General features: G+C 51.3%; 1 protein-coding gene across 7 annotated transcripts in view; it reads left to right on the top strand.

Annotated features, from left to right (window-relative positions):
* The window catches only part of STARD9 (StAR related lipid transfer domain containing 9), a 141,182-nt gene that overhangs the window by 111,379 nt on the left and 12,632 nt on the right, over positions 1–17,171 (top strand). For 5 of the 7 annotated variants that reach the window (XM_042989046.1, XM_007081721.3, XM_042989048.1 and 2 more), the window contains 6 exons: positions 1,416–1,603; positions 2,058–2,538; positions 4,254–14,426; positions 14,613–14,810; positions 15,232–15,415; positions 15,762–15,902. In XM_042989046.1, the coding sequence (XP_042844980.1) occupies positions 1,416–1,603; positions 2,058–2,538; positions 4,254–14,426; positions 14,613–14,810; positions 15,232–15,415; positions 15,762–15,902 (11,365 nt within the window). Of the gene's footprint in view, positions 1–1,415; positions 1,604–2,057; positions 2,539–4,253; positions 14,427–14,612; positions 14,811–15,231; positions 15,416–15,761; positions 15,903–17,171 lie in introns of those variants that run through there. The other 2 variants (XM_042989051.1, XM_042989047.1) reach the window with 2 other exon arrangements.

Raw genomic sequence — 17,171 nt, 5'->3', positions numbered from 1 at the left:
ACTGGAATGAGTGCTAAGGACTGGCTAAGGGAGAGCAGATGCGGGCTCTTTTGTTAGCCTGTGGCAGCTCCCAAGCCCTTCTAGTCACTTCCTACTTCCTAGGGCCACCACCCTGGAATGCCCATGCAGTGGCTCTTTTAGAAATCTGAACGACAGAGGGGCGCCTGGTGGCTCAGCCGGTTGAGTGTCCAACTTTGGCTCACGTCACCATCTCACAGTTAGTGGGTTTGAGTCCCATGTTGGACTTTGCGCTGACAGCACGGTGTCTGCTTCCAAATTCTCTGTCTCCCTGTCTCTCTGCCCCTCCCTGGCTCACACATGCACTCTCCCTCTCAAAAATAAACATTAAGAAGGAAGGAAGGAAGGAAGGAAGGCAGGAGGGAGGGAGGAAAAGAGAGACAAAGGGAGGAAGGAAGGAAGGAAGGAATGAATGAACCTGAATGACGGAGATGGGGAGACCCTGCAGAAACAGCATGTGAGGTCCTTGTATAGGAGGCCATGTGTGCCCCTGGGAAAAGCCATGCAGGGAGAAGCTATCAGTCTTCTGAGGAAGGCTGTGACTCATCCATGGCCACACAGGTACCTGAAGGCAGAATAAAGCATAACTGCAATCCAGAATTCTTTTTAAACTTTGTATTATGTATAATTCCAAATACACTACTAGTGATCAAGTCATGGCTAATCTTGTTTCGTTTATATCCCCACTCCCTTTCCACTTTCCCCTACTGTCCCCCACACTGGATTTGAACAAATCCCAATTTCACCAGTAAATACTTCAGTGTATATCTCCGAAGTTATGGTACAACCTGAAACTCATGAGCCCTATTCTTGGGCTCATTCACTGAGAATAGCCCTTGAGTGGAGACCAGCCGTCCTCTGGGTCTCAGTGCATATAAATCTCTTTCCTCTAGATTGGCTACCTTTTTCCTACTCCCATGTCACAGAGTGTTTCTGTTTCAGAAAACAGAGATGCATGATGAACATGTAGGGGAGTTTCTATTCCCACAGTGGTCATTGGAGCTTCTGCCTCTACTCTGTTTCCAGCACATTTTGAGCAGATACCTTTTATTCTTTTTTAAAGGCCAAAGCTCCTTGATTTAGCTAAAATGTTTTTGTTTTTTAAAGCTGCTTTACTTTCCTGGTTATTTTCCTTAACTAGAATGAACTTGTGTTTCTGGTAGACTCACAGTCTAAGGATATGCTAGTCTGAGGACCATTCTCCCCTCCTTCACTGTGACATCATGAGCTGCCTGTGACAGCGTGCCTGGGACAGTGTGTGTCTCAAGTTGCTAGAAGTTCAAAGCCCTCTCTGCCCTGTTGAATTCATGGCTCTCTCAGAAAAGCTTAGACTACCACTGGTTTGCCCTGAACTGGGCTTGCATTTCCCTTGGGTAACCCCGGCCCCTCTGTGATAGGAAAGTGCTGGAAGAGCAGAGCGACCAGGACCGCCAGCCACTGGGGGCTGGAGTGGCGCCCCACAGGGCCGCCATTCAGCACCAGCACTACGTGGGGGATTTGAGGCAGCGGATCCTAGCAGGACAGATTAGAGCCAGACAGGAACTGGAGTTCGACCAAGCACACCTCAGCCGGCAAATTAAAGACAGTAGGTGCCCACTCCTCACTGTGTTTGCTTCACCTTTTCATCTCTTCATTTTCATGCTTCCGCATCCTTCTGTATTCTCTCCTTTGTTGCCTTTATGATTTGATGGAATCTTTGGTATTAGGTGTTCTCTCCCCTCTTTTAGAAACCAGGGGCTCTTATGAGGGGCTGGAAGCAAGAATAAGGAAGCGACCTTCCTTATTGCCCCTCAGAGTGATGGACCTCCTGCTCTCTCTTCACGCGCACATTTATTTGTGCTTTGGTGCCTGTCCCAGCATGTGCTAATGCCTGGGGGCTTCCTTCCCTAGCCCTGTGGTAAGGGGGCCTGGCATCCCTCATATCTTGGCCAGGGCTTTCCCTCCATTCAGGTCCAACCACAGCCAGAGTTGTGTGAGTCTACACCACACGGGCAGGGAGAGAGGTGCTGCCCTTCTCTCAGGGTGTCTTTGGTTCCCAGACCAGCAGTGGCTGCTCATAGAAGAGCCCCGGCTGGCTGGCTTGCAGCAGCAGCAACAGCAACAGCAGCAAGACCACATCGCAGAGAAAGAACTCGAGGCTTGTGTGCGACCTGGTGCTTGGCTCCAGACAGATCTTGAGACTCTGCCTCCCCCACTGGTCCGAAGCCAGAAGAGGGAGGTGCGACTGCAGCTTGGGCGCAGGAACGTGCTTCGGGCAGCACAGAGGGACATCCGGCGAAGAAAAGCCTCCTTCCAGCTAGAGAGAATCATCAAGAAGCAGAGGCTGCTGGAGGCCCAGACAGGACTGGAGCAGCCCAAGGCATTGTGTGGGCTCCAGGATGACCACACCCAGAAGCCCCCATACCGGCTCCCTGGTGCTGGTGCGATGGTCCGAGGATCTCAACACAGAAGCAGACTGACAGATTGCCGTTCTCTGAGCCTCCAGAGGCTCTGCAGCCAGTATTTTCCCAGGCTACACAGGTACAGCCAGCTGTGGTCACCTGAAATCACTGGCTGAGGTTTAGAGCCTTGTTGCCCAGTCAGTGTTCTTCACTTCCCAGTGCCATGGTTTCTCAGTCTGTGAAATGGGAAGATTTGCTTCCTCCTCTTTTTCCCACCACTTTTTCCCTCTTCTTTCTCTGTAGGTGAGATCTTCTAAGACTTAAGCTTTTCTCTTCTCCCACCCCGAGTGGCAACTCTTGCTACTTTGGTGATATCTTCCAAGTGAGAATCTCAGCCTCATTTTTCACCTGCTCTTTAGACCCTGGCTGTGCACATACATTCCTTGTGTTTGTCCTGCCACCACCTCCCTCTCCTCTTGCCTCACACCAGACTGTGTTCCCACATGCTTCCTTCTCCTCCCTCCCTTCCACCTGTCCTGCCACCTCAAGTGAGCTTCCTCACCCTACCTTCCAACTGGTAAGCTAGTGGAACACTAGCTGATTCTTGGGTCCAATTTGGGATCTTCTTTTGTTTTTTTCTTTTCCCCTTCACTCCTTATATTCAGTCAAGGTGAGGGTGGACTGTGTCTACTTCTCTGTATCCTCCAGGCTTACCTCAGAGCCTTGCCCATGGTATGTGTAGACTTCACGCCTTTTCGTTCTGTTGGCTCACCTCTCTGGTCTTCAGAGTACTAGGCAGGCTTTTTTTTTTTTTAAAGACTTTTATTAAAAATTTTCAAACATAGACTAAGTTGAGAGAATAGTGTCCCTATCACCCACATTCAGGAGTTTCCAACATCTACCATGCTTGCTTTAATCTCCTCTCCTTCCTTTTCCTGATGAAATATTTTTGTTTGTTTGTTTTGAGAGAGAGAGAGAGCACGTCCATGCACAAGTTGGGGAGGGGCAGAGAGAGGGAGAAGAGAATCCCAAGCAGGCTCCACACCACTAGCACAGAGCCCAGTGCAGGGCTCAAACTCACGAAACTGTGAGATTATGACCTGGGCAGAAAACAAGAGTTGATCACTTCACCAAATGAGCCACCTAGTCTCCCCTCTGATGAAGTATTTTTAAAGCAACTCTTAGATACCGTGTCATTTCAATCCTACATCAAGTATACACCTAAAAAAATAAGAACTTTCCTTCGAACCACATTTCATTATTCACTTAACAAAATTAAGATTAATTATTCGATATAACCCAAAACCTAGGCCATATCAAATTTCTCTAATTGCCTCAAAAATATGTATTTACACTTCAAATTAAGATCCAAATAGGATTTACACACTGCATGTGGTTATGTCTTTTAAGTTCCTTTTTCTTTTATTTCATTTTTATTTCTTCATATCACTGATTTGTTAAAAGTGTATCAGTTCTGTAGAATATGATGCTTTATAGGTTTGCCTGTTTGATTCCTTGTGGTGTCATTTAGATGGTTCCTCTGTTCCTCACGCTGCCTATTAAATGGAAGTTTTCCCTAAAGACATGATTACATTCAGATTCAGTTCAATTTTTTTGTAAGATAAAGAAATTAAGGAACAGAGTGTACCTGGGCCTCTTTGAAGCCAGGGCTATAGTCCACAGTTGCTTTTTGTACCCATAGAGCTTTTCTCTGACTTCAAATGCTAGGGGACAGTGACATTGGCCTAGTTTTTAACCTCTTTTACAGAAAACTAAGTGGGACTTTATATTCCCTTTGTGAGCAGGCAATAGGGACCTTCTACTTTTCTGAGATGGATTTCCTTGTCTCCACAGTATTTTCCTGAGTCGAGATCCCTCCACCATGGTACCTCCTTTGCCTGATCCTACTGACCAAATATCAGAGACAATTCCATCAGAAGAATATTTGCCCCAGGCTGCTTCTTACCCTCCAAAGACAGGGCATTTCAGCAAGAATGCCCTCTGTTCCTCAGGCAAGGGGCATCTCTGCAAAGCCAGGGGGGCCTTGGCAAGGAAAGGAGCCTCAGCCTCAGGCACCTGTCTCACTGTGAGTTCTGAGTCTGCCAGCATCCAGGAAATGGAGAGCGTGGGTAAGCAGCCCTGTTGGATGGTGTCCCAGAGCTTAGCATCTCTTGACCATTTAGCTAACAAGCTAAAGCCAAAGGATGAGCCAGAAGCACTCAGCCCTTCCACCTATACCAGGAGGGGTAGGGGACTAGCAGACTCTGACCACACACGATCAAGGTGGCGTAAAGAAGGGAACGTTGGGACCCACAAGACTGCTAAGGGAGCCAGATGCAGTTCCTCACATCCCTGTGGACCCAGACAGGCATCTGGGCATGGAAAGGCAGCCAAGACTTTCTGGGTAGAATCCAAACCACCTTCTTCAAGCAAGGCATCAAAAAGGCAGCAGAGGGTTCTGGTAGCTAGGGCCAGAGACATTGTCAGAAATTCCTCTTGTTTGCCTCATGGCAGCTCTTTGAGGAGGCAGCACAGTGCAGGAGACCCAGATTCCACATCCTCACTCACTGATTGCAGCCCAAGAGTGGATCTTGTAAGAGGGAAAGATGGTGACTTATCTAATGCGGATAGCAGTTACTCAGTGGATTCTCTCTCCTATGTCTATGCCAAAGCCCAAATGGAGCCACTGAAGCCAGAGGACCTCCAGGGGAAGGAACAGGATCTCCCAGAGTCAGAGAACTCTGAAAGTGATGACAGCCAAATATCTGAGGACTCGCTGGCTGAGAAAGGATATGAAAGCCCGCCAGACAGCTCAGGGAGCAGTTATCTCACCAACCACCATGGCCACCCCAGGGCCAGAGCTAAAGTCCCTGTGAGGGGCTTCACCATGTCCTCAGACAGTGAACTATTCACCCAAACTTGCAGGAGCTTTTCCCTGGATAGCCTGATTGATGCCAAGGAGGAACTGGGGGAAGATCAGCAAGAGCCTTTCTTCAGTTCAGCTGAGGAGATGCCCGCAGAGACATTTTGGCACCTGCAGACCTCCAGTCTGCCCATAGTGGACCAGGAGGCAATGTGCAGGCTTGGTCCCATCAACCATAGAACAGGAACCAGGCTGGATGCCATCCTGCCAATGAGCAGTTCATTTTACCTTGGCCCCCCACCCCAGCCTCACTGTGAACAACCTGAGTCGGAGGTAGAGGTGAGCTCCTCTGAACAGGCAAACACACTCCAAGGCCTGCAGCTTTCCAGAGGGAGCCCTCTGTTGTCCATGGATTCCTGGTTTTCCTGTGACTCTAAGATCAATTCCAGCAGCCCTTCAGGAATAGTGGGTTCCTTATGTCCGAGTCCTGATATCCAGGAATTTCAACCCCAGGGTCAGGAGCAGCCTGGACAATGGCAAAATATGGAAGAACTCAAGCCATCAAGGGCAGAAACACTCCTGCCTTATAACTCCAAAGTACCCCAAGGCGGCACTGAGCTGCCTTGCCATATAAGAGGTGTGTACACAATCCCTGCCTCTGATACATCCAGGCTGTCATTCTGGGGGTCGTATAGGCTTCTTCAGCCACGAGTTGCTGGCATCTTTCGAGCCAGAGGTACCCCTGATACAGCCCAGCAGGGCAATTCGGAAGCATCCAACACCTCTAGCCTATCAAGTGTTTTGGCTGCCTCTGCCGCCTCATTAACTCATGTAGGCAGTGCGCCTGAGAGGGACTGGGCTGCCCTTCAGCAGAAGTACCTCCTTGAACTGTCTCATCCTGTTCTGGAGGCTGTGAGAGAGCCCAGGCCAGCTTTCCCCTCCCTCGAAGAAGACTCCACTTCCTTTACCCAAGCTTCTGGCAAAGAAACAGATACTGTCTTGCCAGTTGGTTTTGGGGTATCCAGCAGTCTGCATTTCAGCACCTTTCCTCTCCATTTTTCCAAAATTAGGCATTTGAGAGCAGAGAAAGAACAGGACAGTCTGAGCACTGAGATAGAAGGTACTTCAGATTTCCTTACAACTAGAGAGAAAGAGGTGAGTCATAGTGGAACTTACTCAGCAGATGTAGAATCATTGACTTCTGGAACTATAAATGCACCAGTCTTTGTAGCCGAGAACAAGGTGGCAAATTCCATGACACAAGCACGTGAAGACAAGCAGAACAGTTTGGAAGAGTCTTCGCAGAGTAATGGGAAGCCTGGACTGATGACTTCCTCTGATGAATGTTTCTTCCTCAAGAGCCCTTGTCACAGTAATGTCACCATAGCCACTAAAGAAAACCACTGGCCCCGCGGCTGGGCTCCTCTCAGAAAGAATAGTGCAGGCCAGGAGGGGCACTTAAGTCACAACAGCTACCTGCCCCTCCAGGAGGAGAAGGTGAACTATCAAGAGAGCTCCAGGGAAGTGGTTGGAAGGCACACTGGCGTTTCATTCGCGTCAGGTCCAGAGCCATACCCCCACTCTGCTGCCTGGAATCCATTCCCGTCTTCCTTGAAGCCACCCCCCTTGGAGACATTCTATGTGACCAAAAGCCGGGATGCCCTGACAGAAACTGCCTTAGAGATTCCGGCTTGCAGAGAATCAAGAGTGCCTTCCCCACCCCCCAGGGAAGCCTGGGGCTTTGGTCATGACCACCAGGTTCTCCACAATGTTTATGTGAAGAATAATTTGCCAGTGCTGTTACAAAACCACAATTCCAAGATTCCCTCATCTCAGCAGGTCACAGCAGGGAGGCCAGTTCATCTGAACACCAAGGAAGGTATCAGAAAAATGGGGGAATGCCCTGGAAATACTGAAGAAGAAAGCCATAATTCAGTTTATCTTTTTGTTGGTCAGAACAGACATTTTCTATCTACTAGCACAAAAGTATGTGAATTTGAAAATCAAGTTGGAATTTTAAATGAACACAGTCTTTCATCACTTGAGGAAAAAGAAAAGGCCACAATACAGTCCTCTTGCAATGTTTCCTCAAACCATTGTAGGTCTGGGAGGCCTCTCCTTGTTTGTGAGTCTGAGGCAGATGGGGAAGAAGAGCAGGATCACCATGTAGTCCTAAGACAGACCCAGGCGTTTGATATGAACAGACAGCTTCCTTCCGGGGCCAGGTCTGATTTCATCTATAAAACCATCAATTTAGCCCTTGACAAGGACATGCTGGGGGAAACTGCTGTTTCTTTGCAGTCTAAATCAGTATGTCATAGAGTAAGAGGCCCAGAGATGATGGCCCAAGATGAGAGTCCAGCTCACAAGGGTGGGGGGAAAGCAGAAGGGAAGAGTGAATCTGGGCTTCTTGGGAAATCTCTCCATTCCAAAGGCTGCTCAAAAGAGTTTAAGCTTCCACAGACAGAGTCTACATATGAAAGATTCCGGTCAGTTATAAGCTCTCAGGAAAAAAGCCTGAGTGAATGCAAGGGCTCTGGAAGATCACAAGAAACATTAAACCCCAAAGAAGAACCTTCTGGAAGAAAACAGAATAAAAGAGTTAACAGTGCTGATGAAATGGCCAGGCTAATTAGGAGTGTAATGAAGCTGGAAAATGGCATCTTAGAAATTGAATCCAAGCAAAATAAGCAGCTATATGCTCCTCCCACACAGGGAGTCAGTAAGGAGTCTGTGTTCCAGGACCAGCGGGACCGGGAGATGGCTGACTGTGCCCTGAGGTCAGGCAGCTCTGGAAACCACCTGTCTTTCAGGGATCAGCCATCTTCTCCAAAACAGATAGATGATTTTACCTTTAGGGATAGTGAAGCTGGAGAAATGGAGGTTAACAATAGCGTTGGGAAAGGTCCCCAAGTCCGAAAAATCATCTTGAGCCCCTTCAAGTTAAGGGAATGTATACAAGACATTAAGTTTGTGACAGAGCACACTCCCCCAGCTGTATTAGACAGACCATCCTGGGACACTTGTGATTGCGTAGGGACATGTACAGCTGGTGGAGGGTTCGCAGACACTTGCAGTAATCCAAGAACTGAGGCATCAGCTAGTGCTCTGCCATCACAGCCCAGATTGAAGATGTCTTCTGAGAAGGAGAGCGAGGCAGGGAATGCATCTGCATGCCCCAGAGGGCAGCCCTGTAGCTTGGGAGGTCTTGAGGAACTGGAAACTGTGAAAGATTTTCAGGAGAGCCAAGTTGCCAAACATGCAAGTAGTTCTAAGCAAAAGGGGCCAAAAGCTCAAGGCCGAGTTGAGGAAATGATTGTGCGAACAGGAGGGAGCCTACTGGAGGAAGACAAAATGGTCTCATGGACTCAGAAAGTTCCTAGCCCAAGCCCACATTGTGTGAGCACATCTTTTAGCCAGGAGACTGGCCCATTGCTGAGCCAGCCAGATTCCTCTGTGGCTCCTCACAGAGACCTGAGTGGTACCTTGCCTTTGGATTCTCCAAGGCTACCAAGAAACTATCTTCACGCATGTGATACTGTACACATTGACAATGTGCTGGATCCCACGATGTTCAAAATGACTAACAGTCCCTTGGTAACTGGAGCAGGGCGTCAAGACCAGAATGGAGAGCCCCGAAGCTATAGCCCTCAGGGAGATGTTAGAGGGGGCTTTTCCTTGGCACACACTGCTTGGTGTGAGTCTGTGATAGCTACGGCCATGGCATCTCATGGTCAGTTCCATGTACCAGAGAGCATTTCCCTGGGGGCAGAGAGCAGGAGATCAGCAAGCACTCAAGATGAAGGAGGGGACCTCAGAAGCATCATGATGGGCTTGAGTCCCAGGGAGAGTTTTGCTTCTGAAGCTGAGGCAGCTGTGCAAAGAGGATCAGAAAGAGCCAGTCCCCTGAAAAGGGGATTTAGCCCACTTGAAAAGAAGACCAGCTGCCTCTTAGAAGAGGGTAACAGTCAAGGCCAGCAGGCTAAGCAGAAGGCAGAGAAGGAGGCTAAGGACCTCAGTCCTCCTGGTGGTGCTTTCTCAGCACCTGTGTCCCTGCCGAGGGTGCCTCACCTAGAGCACTGTGCTCATACATCTACGGACCTGGCTGTGTTAGAGGAGATCAGACAAGCAAAGGCCCAGGAAAAGCAACTTCATGGCTTAGGGGCTGATGGCAATGTTCTTCCTTACTATGTGACTTTATTAGAACCTGAACATTCTTCAGGGGCCCGTGGTAGGCTTCAGTGTCCACAAAGGGACCAGTCGGTGTCAGATAGGACCAGGAATGAGGATGAAGCACAAGGATTTTATGTGACATCTCTCTCTGCTGAACCAGGACATCTGTCGACTGATGAGGCCACACCCCTCCCTGCAGACAGCTTTCAACATCTGCCCAACACTGAAACTAAAACAGGGCCACGGCATCCCTCACAAACTTCCTCCCATGCAGCCCCTGTTCCAGGCAAAAGCCATTGTACTGGAGAACGGAGACATTTTCTGGGAGCTGGTGAACAGTTTGTATGTCACTGTAGCTCTTCTGAAATCATAGAGAAAAAGAAAAAAGCAACCAGAACACCTTCCTCTGCTGATCCTGTGAGCTCAGACAGTTTTTCTTCCACACTGGTAGTGGACAGGAGGGTAAGGTCAGAGAAAGCAGTGGCTGCCTTATCTTCTTGGGCCCCTTCTGGTGATCCTGGCATGATTCTGTGTGGGGGAAGCCAGTTAGCTCAATGGGAGACTGCAGAAGGCACTCGCCCTGGTGGTCAGGAGACCAACCCAGTGCTTCACGAACCTAGAATTCTAGATACCACTTGTGGTGGAGGTTCAGGTAATTTCTCAGTGGCTGCACAGGGAGGAAAAACAGCCTATTCTGAAAGTGGGCTTGTGACCTGTGATGTTCAGAATTCTGTCAGCCTCTCAGGACGTACCCAAGACCATGGCCGGTGCTTTGAGGCTTCTATTGGCTTAGAGGAAGGGGGGGCAAGTCCCAAACAGGGTACCATCCTGCCTGGAGCCCCAAGAAGGGTTGATACAGACGCTCCTTCACAGCAACTTGTGAAGTGGGAGGAGAGCGATGACTGTGGGCTGGCAGAAGCCTGCAGCCCAGCAAACAGTGCCAGCAGCAAACATCCTAGACCAACTCCATTGCCAGATCAAAGACCTAGCCCTGATTCTGAAGTTCAGGAGGAGTCCCAGTGCAGACATCCACAGGAAACTTTAGACCGTGTCGTCATCTCAGGGAGCATGGAAGGCAGCAGGGCTCTTAGTCCACCTAGGGGGCAGCAAGACAGTGGAACATCGCCTTGCTGGCATCTTTGCAATCCTCAACCCATGGATTCTCGTGCCTGTGCATCCCCGTCCTATACTTTATCGTGTTACAGAGACGGTGACCTGAGGAAGGGGAGTGCCAAGACTGCCCTACATACTCTCCATCCACCCTGCATAGTATCTTCCAGAGCCTGTGGAATGGATGAGACAGCAGAAAGCTATTCCAGGGCACCTGAAGTGCTCTGGACTCCTGGCCTTGAGCCCAAAGGCATTCGTGTAGTATTTGCACCAGCAGACATCAGTTCTTGGGAGCCTTCCGCTTCCGCTCCTGTCCTATCTCTGGCTCAAGAGGGCAGCTCCCCTTCCGCCCCTGATGTGATGACATGTTCCTTGAGCCACTCAGTGGCTGATGGAAGCTCAAGGTCAGGAGAGGATCCTGAGAAAAAGGTTGCTGAGAAGAAAGCCAGCCTAGAGCCTGAGGCTACCTTTTCCTCTGCAGACATGTACTCTGAGCCAGTGAGGGAATTTCAGGATAGCTCTGTAGGTGGCCAGAATGCACAGGACTCTCAAACCAAGCCAGAACCACCTTTAACAACTGGGAGACCATACACCCTGAATTTAAGTAAAGGGCCTATTGAGAGTGAGCTTCTGGGGGAACCTCAGCATGGATGTTTAGAAGATGCCATCCAGTGCCTTCCAGAAAAACCACAACTTTCCACTCAGTCCAGAGATCACAGTGGATTGGATCCCCAAGCCAAGTTTGTAGCAAAGTTAAAACACATTTCTAGGCACCAAGCTGACAGTCCCTGGGATGAGGAAGAGCAGCAGAGACACCAGGCTTCGGGTGGTTGGGAAGAGCCTGCCCAGGGCAGGAGCTCCCAACCTTCCCATGAAGGTGGGTTGGACAGCTGTCGAATTACAGATGCAGGCAGAGAGGAAGCATCTGTAGCCCATCTGTCTGTGTCCAAGATGCTTTCATCAGGCTTTGAAGACTCAGCCTCCATGCCTTTGGGGCAGAGTGGAGCCCCATGGCCCACACCCCAGAGCCCTGGCCTGCCTGCCTCTGGCAGGGAGCAGCCGGCTCCCCATCATGGGTGCTCACTTCCTGTGATTTCAGTCTTTTCTGGCCCCAAACACTCCAGGTCCTCCCCCAGACCACAGTTCTCTGTGGTCAGCTCTTCCCGGTCTCTTCAGGAGCTGAATTTGAGTGTGGAGCCTCCTTCCCCCACAGATGAAGATACACAGGAACCTAACAGATGGTGGACTCCACATCTCAGGGGTCATTTCAAAGGAAAGTCAGCAGCAGGAACATCTCTGAAAGCTGAGGGCTGCAGTCAGAAAGCCTCATCTAACTGGGACATGAGCACTCCTGGTCACCAGCCCCCACAACCTGCCAACCCTCCTTACCCAAAGTCCTCAGATCTTTCTTTCATGCCAATCCCTGACTTCATGACAGGCTGGACATCTAGTACCCTGGAAGAGTCCTGGCAGGAAAATCCAGAGAAGTGGCACTCCAGGGTAGACAAAGGAACGTTACACTTTGGCTCCAGGGACATCAATCCCTACATCCTCTACTCACGTCCAGAGGGTCCTGTGCACGTTGGCTGGAAGCAGTATGTGTTTGGCAGTGCCGCGGATGTCTCTTGTACCCAGGGCCCAACACCATCAAACATGGCCCGTTGTTCAAGCATGGACGATGGCCTCGAAGACCAGAACTCTCCTTTCCACTCCCACCTTAGCACCTATGCCAATGGCCGGGACCTGGGGAGCACACAGAGCAGCATTAGAAATGCCCAAGGTTCACAGGAGGCCTGGGAAGTATGGGGCTCCTCATTTGCCTTGGGGAGCCCCCACATCCTGAACATCCCTGAAGGAAAAATCCCCAGTAAGGGTCCTGACAAGAGAGCCCAGACCCTGGGCACTCCTGATGAAGCAGGCTGTCTGAGGAGTAGGCCCCTGTTGGCAGAAGAAAGTGCTGCAGGTCCAGTAGATGAGATTATGCTTCTGTATCCATCAGAGGCATGTGGCCCTGTGGGGCAGTCCAGGATGAACACCTTGGAGCAGGGCACACAGACCCTGGGCTGCAGTGTCTGCTGGAGCTCCGCTGACATCTCTGCTCAGCCAGAAACAAGTGCAGTGCCAGGCTCTGGTCTGGTCTCCTGGACTAGCATGCACAACCTGTCTCTCCACCTCTCACAGCTGCTACACAGCACCTCGGAGCTGTTAGGGAGTTTCTCCCAGCCAAGTGTGGCTGAAAAGGAGCGGAACTTCAAGAGGGAGTCCCCAGATGAGATGACCCAGGCCCTGATGATGGACTGCTGTACTCAGACCACCATGGATGAGGGCATCCAAACTGAACTGGCCTTACCACCTCTGCACCTTCCAACCCCAGAGGCCAACCCTCAGGAGGTCAATGTGGTCCTTGAGGTGCTGGGCTCAGATATCCCCATCATGTCTCAAAAAAAGGGACATGTCACAGGGACCCTTCAGAAGAGAGAGTCAGAGGAAACTGCATGGAAAATGGCAGGGCCCTCAGAATCTCAGGAAGAAAGCCCCCACTTTAGGCCCCAGAGCTTTCCAGCACCCGCATACCACTCGAGGCTTCAGAAAGCCCACTTTGGGCAGAACCTCCCTTCTGTGATCCCTCAGGCTTCCCTTAATGCCTCCCTGCCTCCCAGCGTCCAGGCAGAGGAGCCCTCCTGCCTGGCTGTCAACAGCCCCAGCCTCAAAGGCTCCCACTCCCCAGGGCCCTGCCCCAGTCCTGCAGAGTCCATGGGGAATCCTAAGGTCCAGAAGGAGCTGGGCACTGTGAGTACCTTGTTGGTAGACAGGGCCTCCTCCCCAATACTCACGCTTAGTGCCAGCACCCAAGGATTGGGGCTCTCCCCAGATTCATTGTCTCTCACAGCCCCCTCAGCTTGTCCTCTTGAAGGCCGCCAGAATTTTGTCTCCAGTCCAGACCTTTTCCTTGATTCCCCCAGGCCTCCAGTGGATAATTATTCTCAAATTGTTAATGAGTCCGGTGACTCCCAAAGAGTGGGGGCTCCATGTGGGGACGGTGGAAGTCCCTTAGAAAGGAGTGATGGCAGTTCGCTCCTTGAGGTGAGGTCCCCGGTCAGTCCACCACAGAGCCCAAAACTCCAAGTCTGTTTCATAGAGCAGCCCCCTCAGCAGCTTCAGCCCAAGACCACCACCTTGGTCCAAAACAGACCACCACCACCCTCACTGAGGAGCCAGAGTCCGAGTCTGGCTGATGACTTCGTGCCTGAGGACGTGGCTTCCTTGGAGTGTGGCTCGCTGAGCAGTAGGGAGCCAAGTGAATGGCGGAGCAAGACAGAAAATGAGGGTGAGCCACAACCCACTCTGGACTTTTCCTCTTCAAGAGGAGGCCTTCATCACCTCAGACCCTGCCCTGTCTCTGAGTTGACTGCTACTGCAGGGCTCCGGGGTCCCACTTTGAGCCCTACCTGCCAATCTGAGGTGCTACTGAGCTCCAGTTCCCAGGTATGCATGGCTGCTGAGCCCCAGCATCACGGCCTGAGGGACTCCTCAGTGCATAACAAAGTCAGTCATTGGAGCGGGGTTCAGGATGGCTCTCCTGGGGAGCTAGGTGTGGAGTCACTGGGAACCAGGTGTGATCTTAGCTCTGGAAAGCAGGGACAGAAGCCCCTACAATCTCCTGACAACCAGAGCCAGGATCCTGAGTGGTCCCAGAGGGAGCAGATCCCCTTGCAGATTGGGGCCCAGAACCTCTCACTCAGCACAGAGCTCACAGAAGCGAAGTTGCACCACGGCTTTGGGGAGGCCGATGCTCTGCTGCAGGTGCTGCAAAGTGGGACAGGGGAGGCACTTGCTGCTGAGGAGCCTCTGCAGTCCACCTGGGAGGAGCTCTTTGCCCGGTAAGTGCCCCCAGCCTGGCGTGAAAGGGCAAGGGGTGGGCTGAAGGAGAACCACAGAAGGCTAATAGCTGGCTGTTCCTTTCTCCCCTGCTCAGCTCTGGGATCTTCCGGGGCTCAGAGATAGATCTTAAGATGGAGAAGGGCATTCAGGGCCAGCTTCAGTGAATCAATCACATTTTGTCTCAGGCAAAAACAAACCATTGAGGCCCTCCGGAGAGAGCGAGCTGAACGACTTCAGAACTTACACCAGACACGGAACCTCAGCCCCCAGAAACAACTGAGCCTCCTGCCCAACAGGGATCTCCCCACCTGGGACCTCGGCCTACCCAGCAGGCGCCGAGAATACCTGCAGCAGCTGAGGAAGGATGTTGTGGAAACTACCAGGTATGGACCAGGACCCTACAGAGAGCAGATTGTGTATGGAGTGGGAGGGCTGTGGGGGGCAGGGCCTGGAAAGTGGGGGCTGCAGCTTCCTTTGGACAGGAGTGATTCCAAGAGTGGGTCCTACATTCCTGTGGGCAGGTGGAGGCAGCTCGGGGAGAATGGGTCAAAGGGAAAAAGGAGGATGTGGGAGGGAACAGGGTGGGGGCAGAGCTCATGGGAGAGGGTGGACAGAGCAGCTGTGACCTTCTGTGTAAGACAGCAGGCCTGAACCTCAAAATGGGTGGTAAAACCAAACTGGGCAAAGAGAGGATGGGTCCTTCAAGAGGATGGTGTTGAATAGGTCTGGGGTAAGCAGGCCAGGGCCGTCACCCATGCACCCACCATGTTAGAAGGCATCTCTCCACCCTGTGGTTTTCCTTAGGAGCCCAGGGTCGGCATCACGGTCTGCTCACCCTGCCTCAGACATAGCGCTGATGCTGCAAGAATACCAGCGCGCCCGCGAGGAGGCCAAGGTGGAGATTGCCCGGGCCCGGACCCGGCTGCAGGAGCGGACCGAGCAGGAGAAGCTGAGAATCCGCCAGCAGATCATCTCCCAGCTACTGAGGGTGGGGCATGGGGCAAGCTAGTGATTCTGGGTGGGCCAGGAGCCTGGGAAAGACGCCAGACCGGGTCAGCCTTCGCCCGGGCTGCCTTGGAGTCCTGGGATGTAGCCTTTGGAGGAAGGTGTTGGACTCCTAGTGCCAGCTCAAAGCTGTGCTCGCTCTTTTTACTTGTCACCCTCCTCTGACTGGCTCCTGTCCTCAGGCCAAAATCTGGGAGGAGGCTGCTTTGGTTTAGAGTTGGGGTAGGTATGTGGGGAGGCACTGGGGAGGTGAGGAGGGGTGGTTTCAGGGGAGGAGGGGATAGAGAAGGTGTACCAGCAGCTGGTTTCCAGCCATCCGTCCTTGTAAGGAAGAAGAAAAGCTGCACACGCTGGCTGCCTCCAGCTCCCTGTCTACCAGCTCCAATGGAAGCCTCTCCTCTGGTCTTACCTCTGGCTACAACAGCAGCAACGCCTTATTGTCGGACCAGCTCCAGTCCCCAGACAGTGTGGTGAGTGGGCAGATACTAACAATGAGCCACAGGCCAGAGCCACTGAGACAGGAGTTGGAGCAGGAAGTTCTGCCTCCCGGAGGCTGTCGCTGACTTGAACCCTTCTGGTGGATGATAGATAGGCTTTGTCTCTCCCTTAGTTTTGCCTCCTTCTCCCTGTGTGTTCATTCAACATGTGTTTATTTTGTAGGTACTATTTTAGGCACTGGGGTTAGAGCAGTGAGCAAAAAAGTTTTTCTTAAACCGTTAGAGGGATATGCACAGATTATTGTAAGATTATTTAAGCACTGTTGCAGTAAGTTATATGAAGAAGGGGTTCTAAGTCAATATAAAATGGGATCTGATCTGGAAGGTCAGCAAAGATGCTCTGAAGAGAGTGTGTTTAAAGCGACACCAGAAGTGTGAGAGGCAGTTAACAGAGCAGAAGCTTAGTGTAGTATGTCAGGTGTCAGGAGAGATGGTGGGTTGGATGGGGAATGTAGCCTTCCAGGCAGAGGTCTTGGTAAGTGAGGCCTCAGGGAGCAAGAGTTTGAGGAACTAAAAGCTAGCATGGCTGGAATATGGTAAGAAAGGAGAGTGACTTGAGGAAGGACTAGAAAAGGCCAGATCACGTAGACTCTGCTGCAAATTCAGGCCCCTTTCGGATTGATGTTACTTCCCAGAAGCTGCTCTAAAGCCTTGAAACCAGAGGAGCAGGATGATGAGGTTATAGGAGAGGGGACAGGGCAGCTGTGGGTAGAGCCGGCAATGACCACAACAAAGCCTGGTGAGAGCTGCCCATAGCCGGGTGGGGGCCCTGCTAGTGACAACGAGCACAGGGGCCCAGGGGGGTGCCCTGGACAGAGCACATTCACTGGACGCAGAGGAAGGGCAAGGGTGGAGTCAGAAACAACACACACTTTTTTTTTGGCCAGAGCAGCTGAAGGGGCAGTGACGGTGACTGTGAGGCACTGGGGGAGGACAGGTTTTGTGGGGAAGATCATGAGTGTAGTATGGGACTTACTGGCTTTGAAGTCTCTGTGAGAAATGCAAAGGGAGCATTTGGAAACACAGGTTTATCACAGGTAAGATCTGGCCAGGGATATAAAATGTGAAATTCGCTTTATAGTAAAACTTCACTAGTATTCAGACAGTAGCAAAGGATATACGATGCCAAGTTCGTCTTTCAGTCTCCTGTTGCCCTGCTCAGAACCAATCTTCTATCCCAGTACGGTGTGGATTTCTGGAGGTATTCTGAATATGTTGTATGTCTTACTATCTATAAGAATG

This window comes from Panthera tigris, chromosome B3 (assembly GCF_018350195.1).
Source record: "Panthera tigris isolate Pti1 chromosome B3, P.tigris_Pti1_mat1.1, whole genome shotgun sequence".
Lineage (NCBI taxonomy): Eukaryota > Metazoa > Chordata > Mammalia > Carnivora > Felidae > Panthera > Panthera tigris.
The sequence above is the reverse complement of the archived record's forward strand: the minus strand, read 5'-3'. Positions and strand labels throughout refer to the sequence as shown.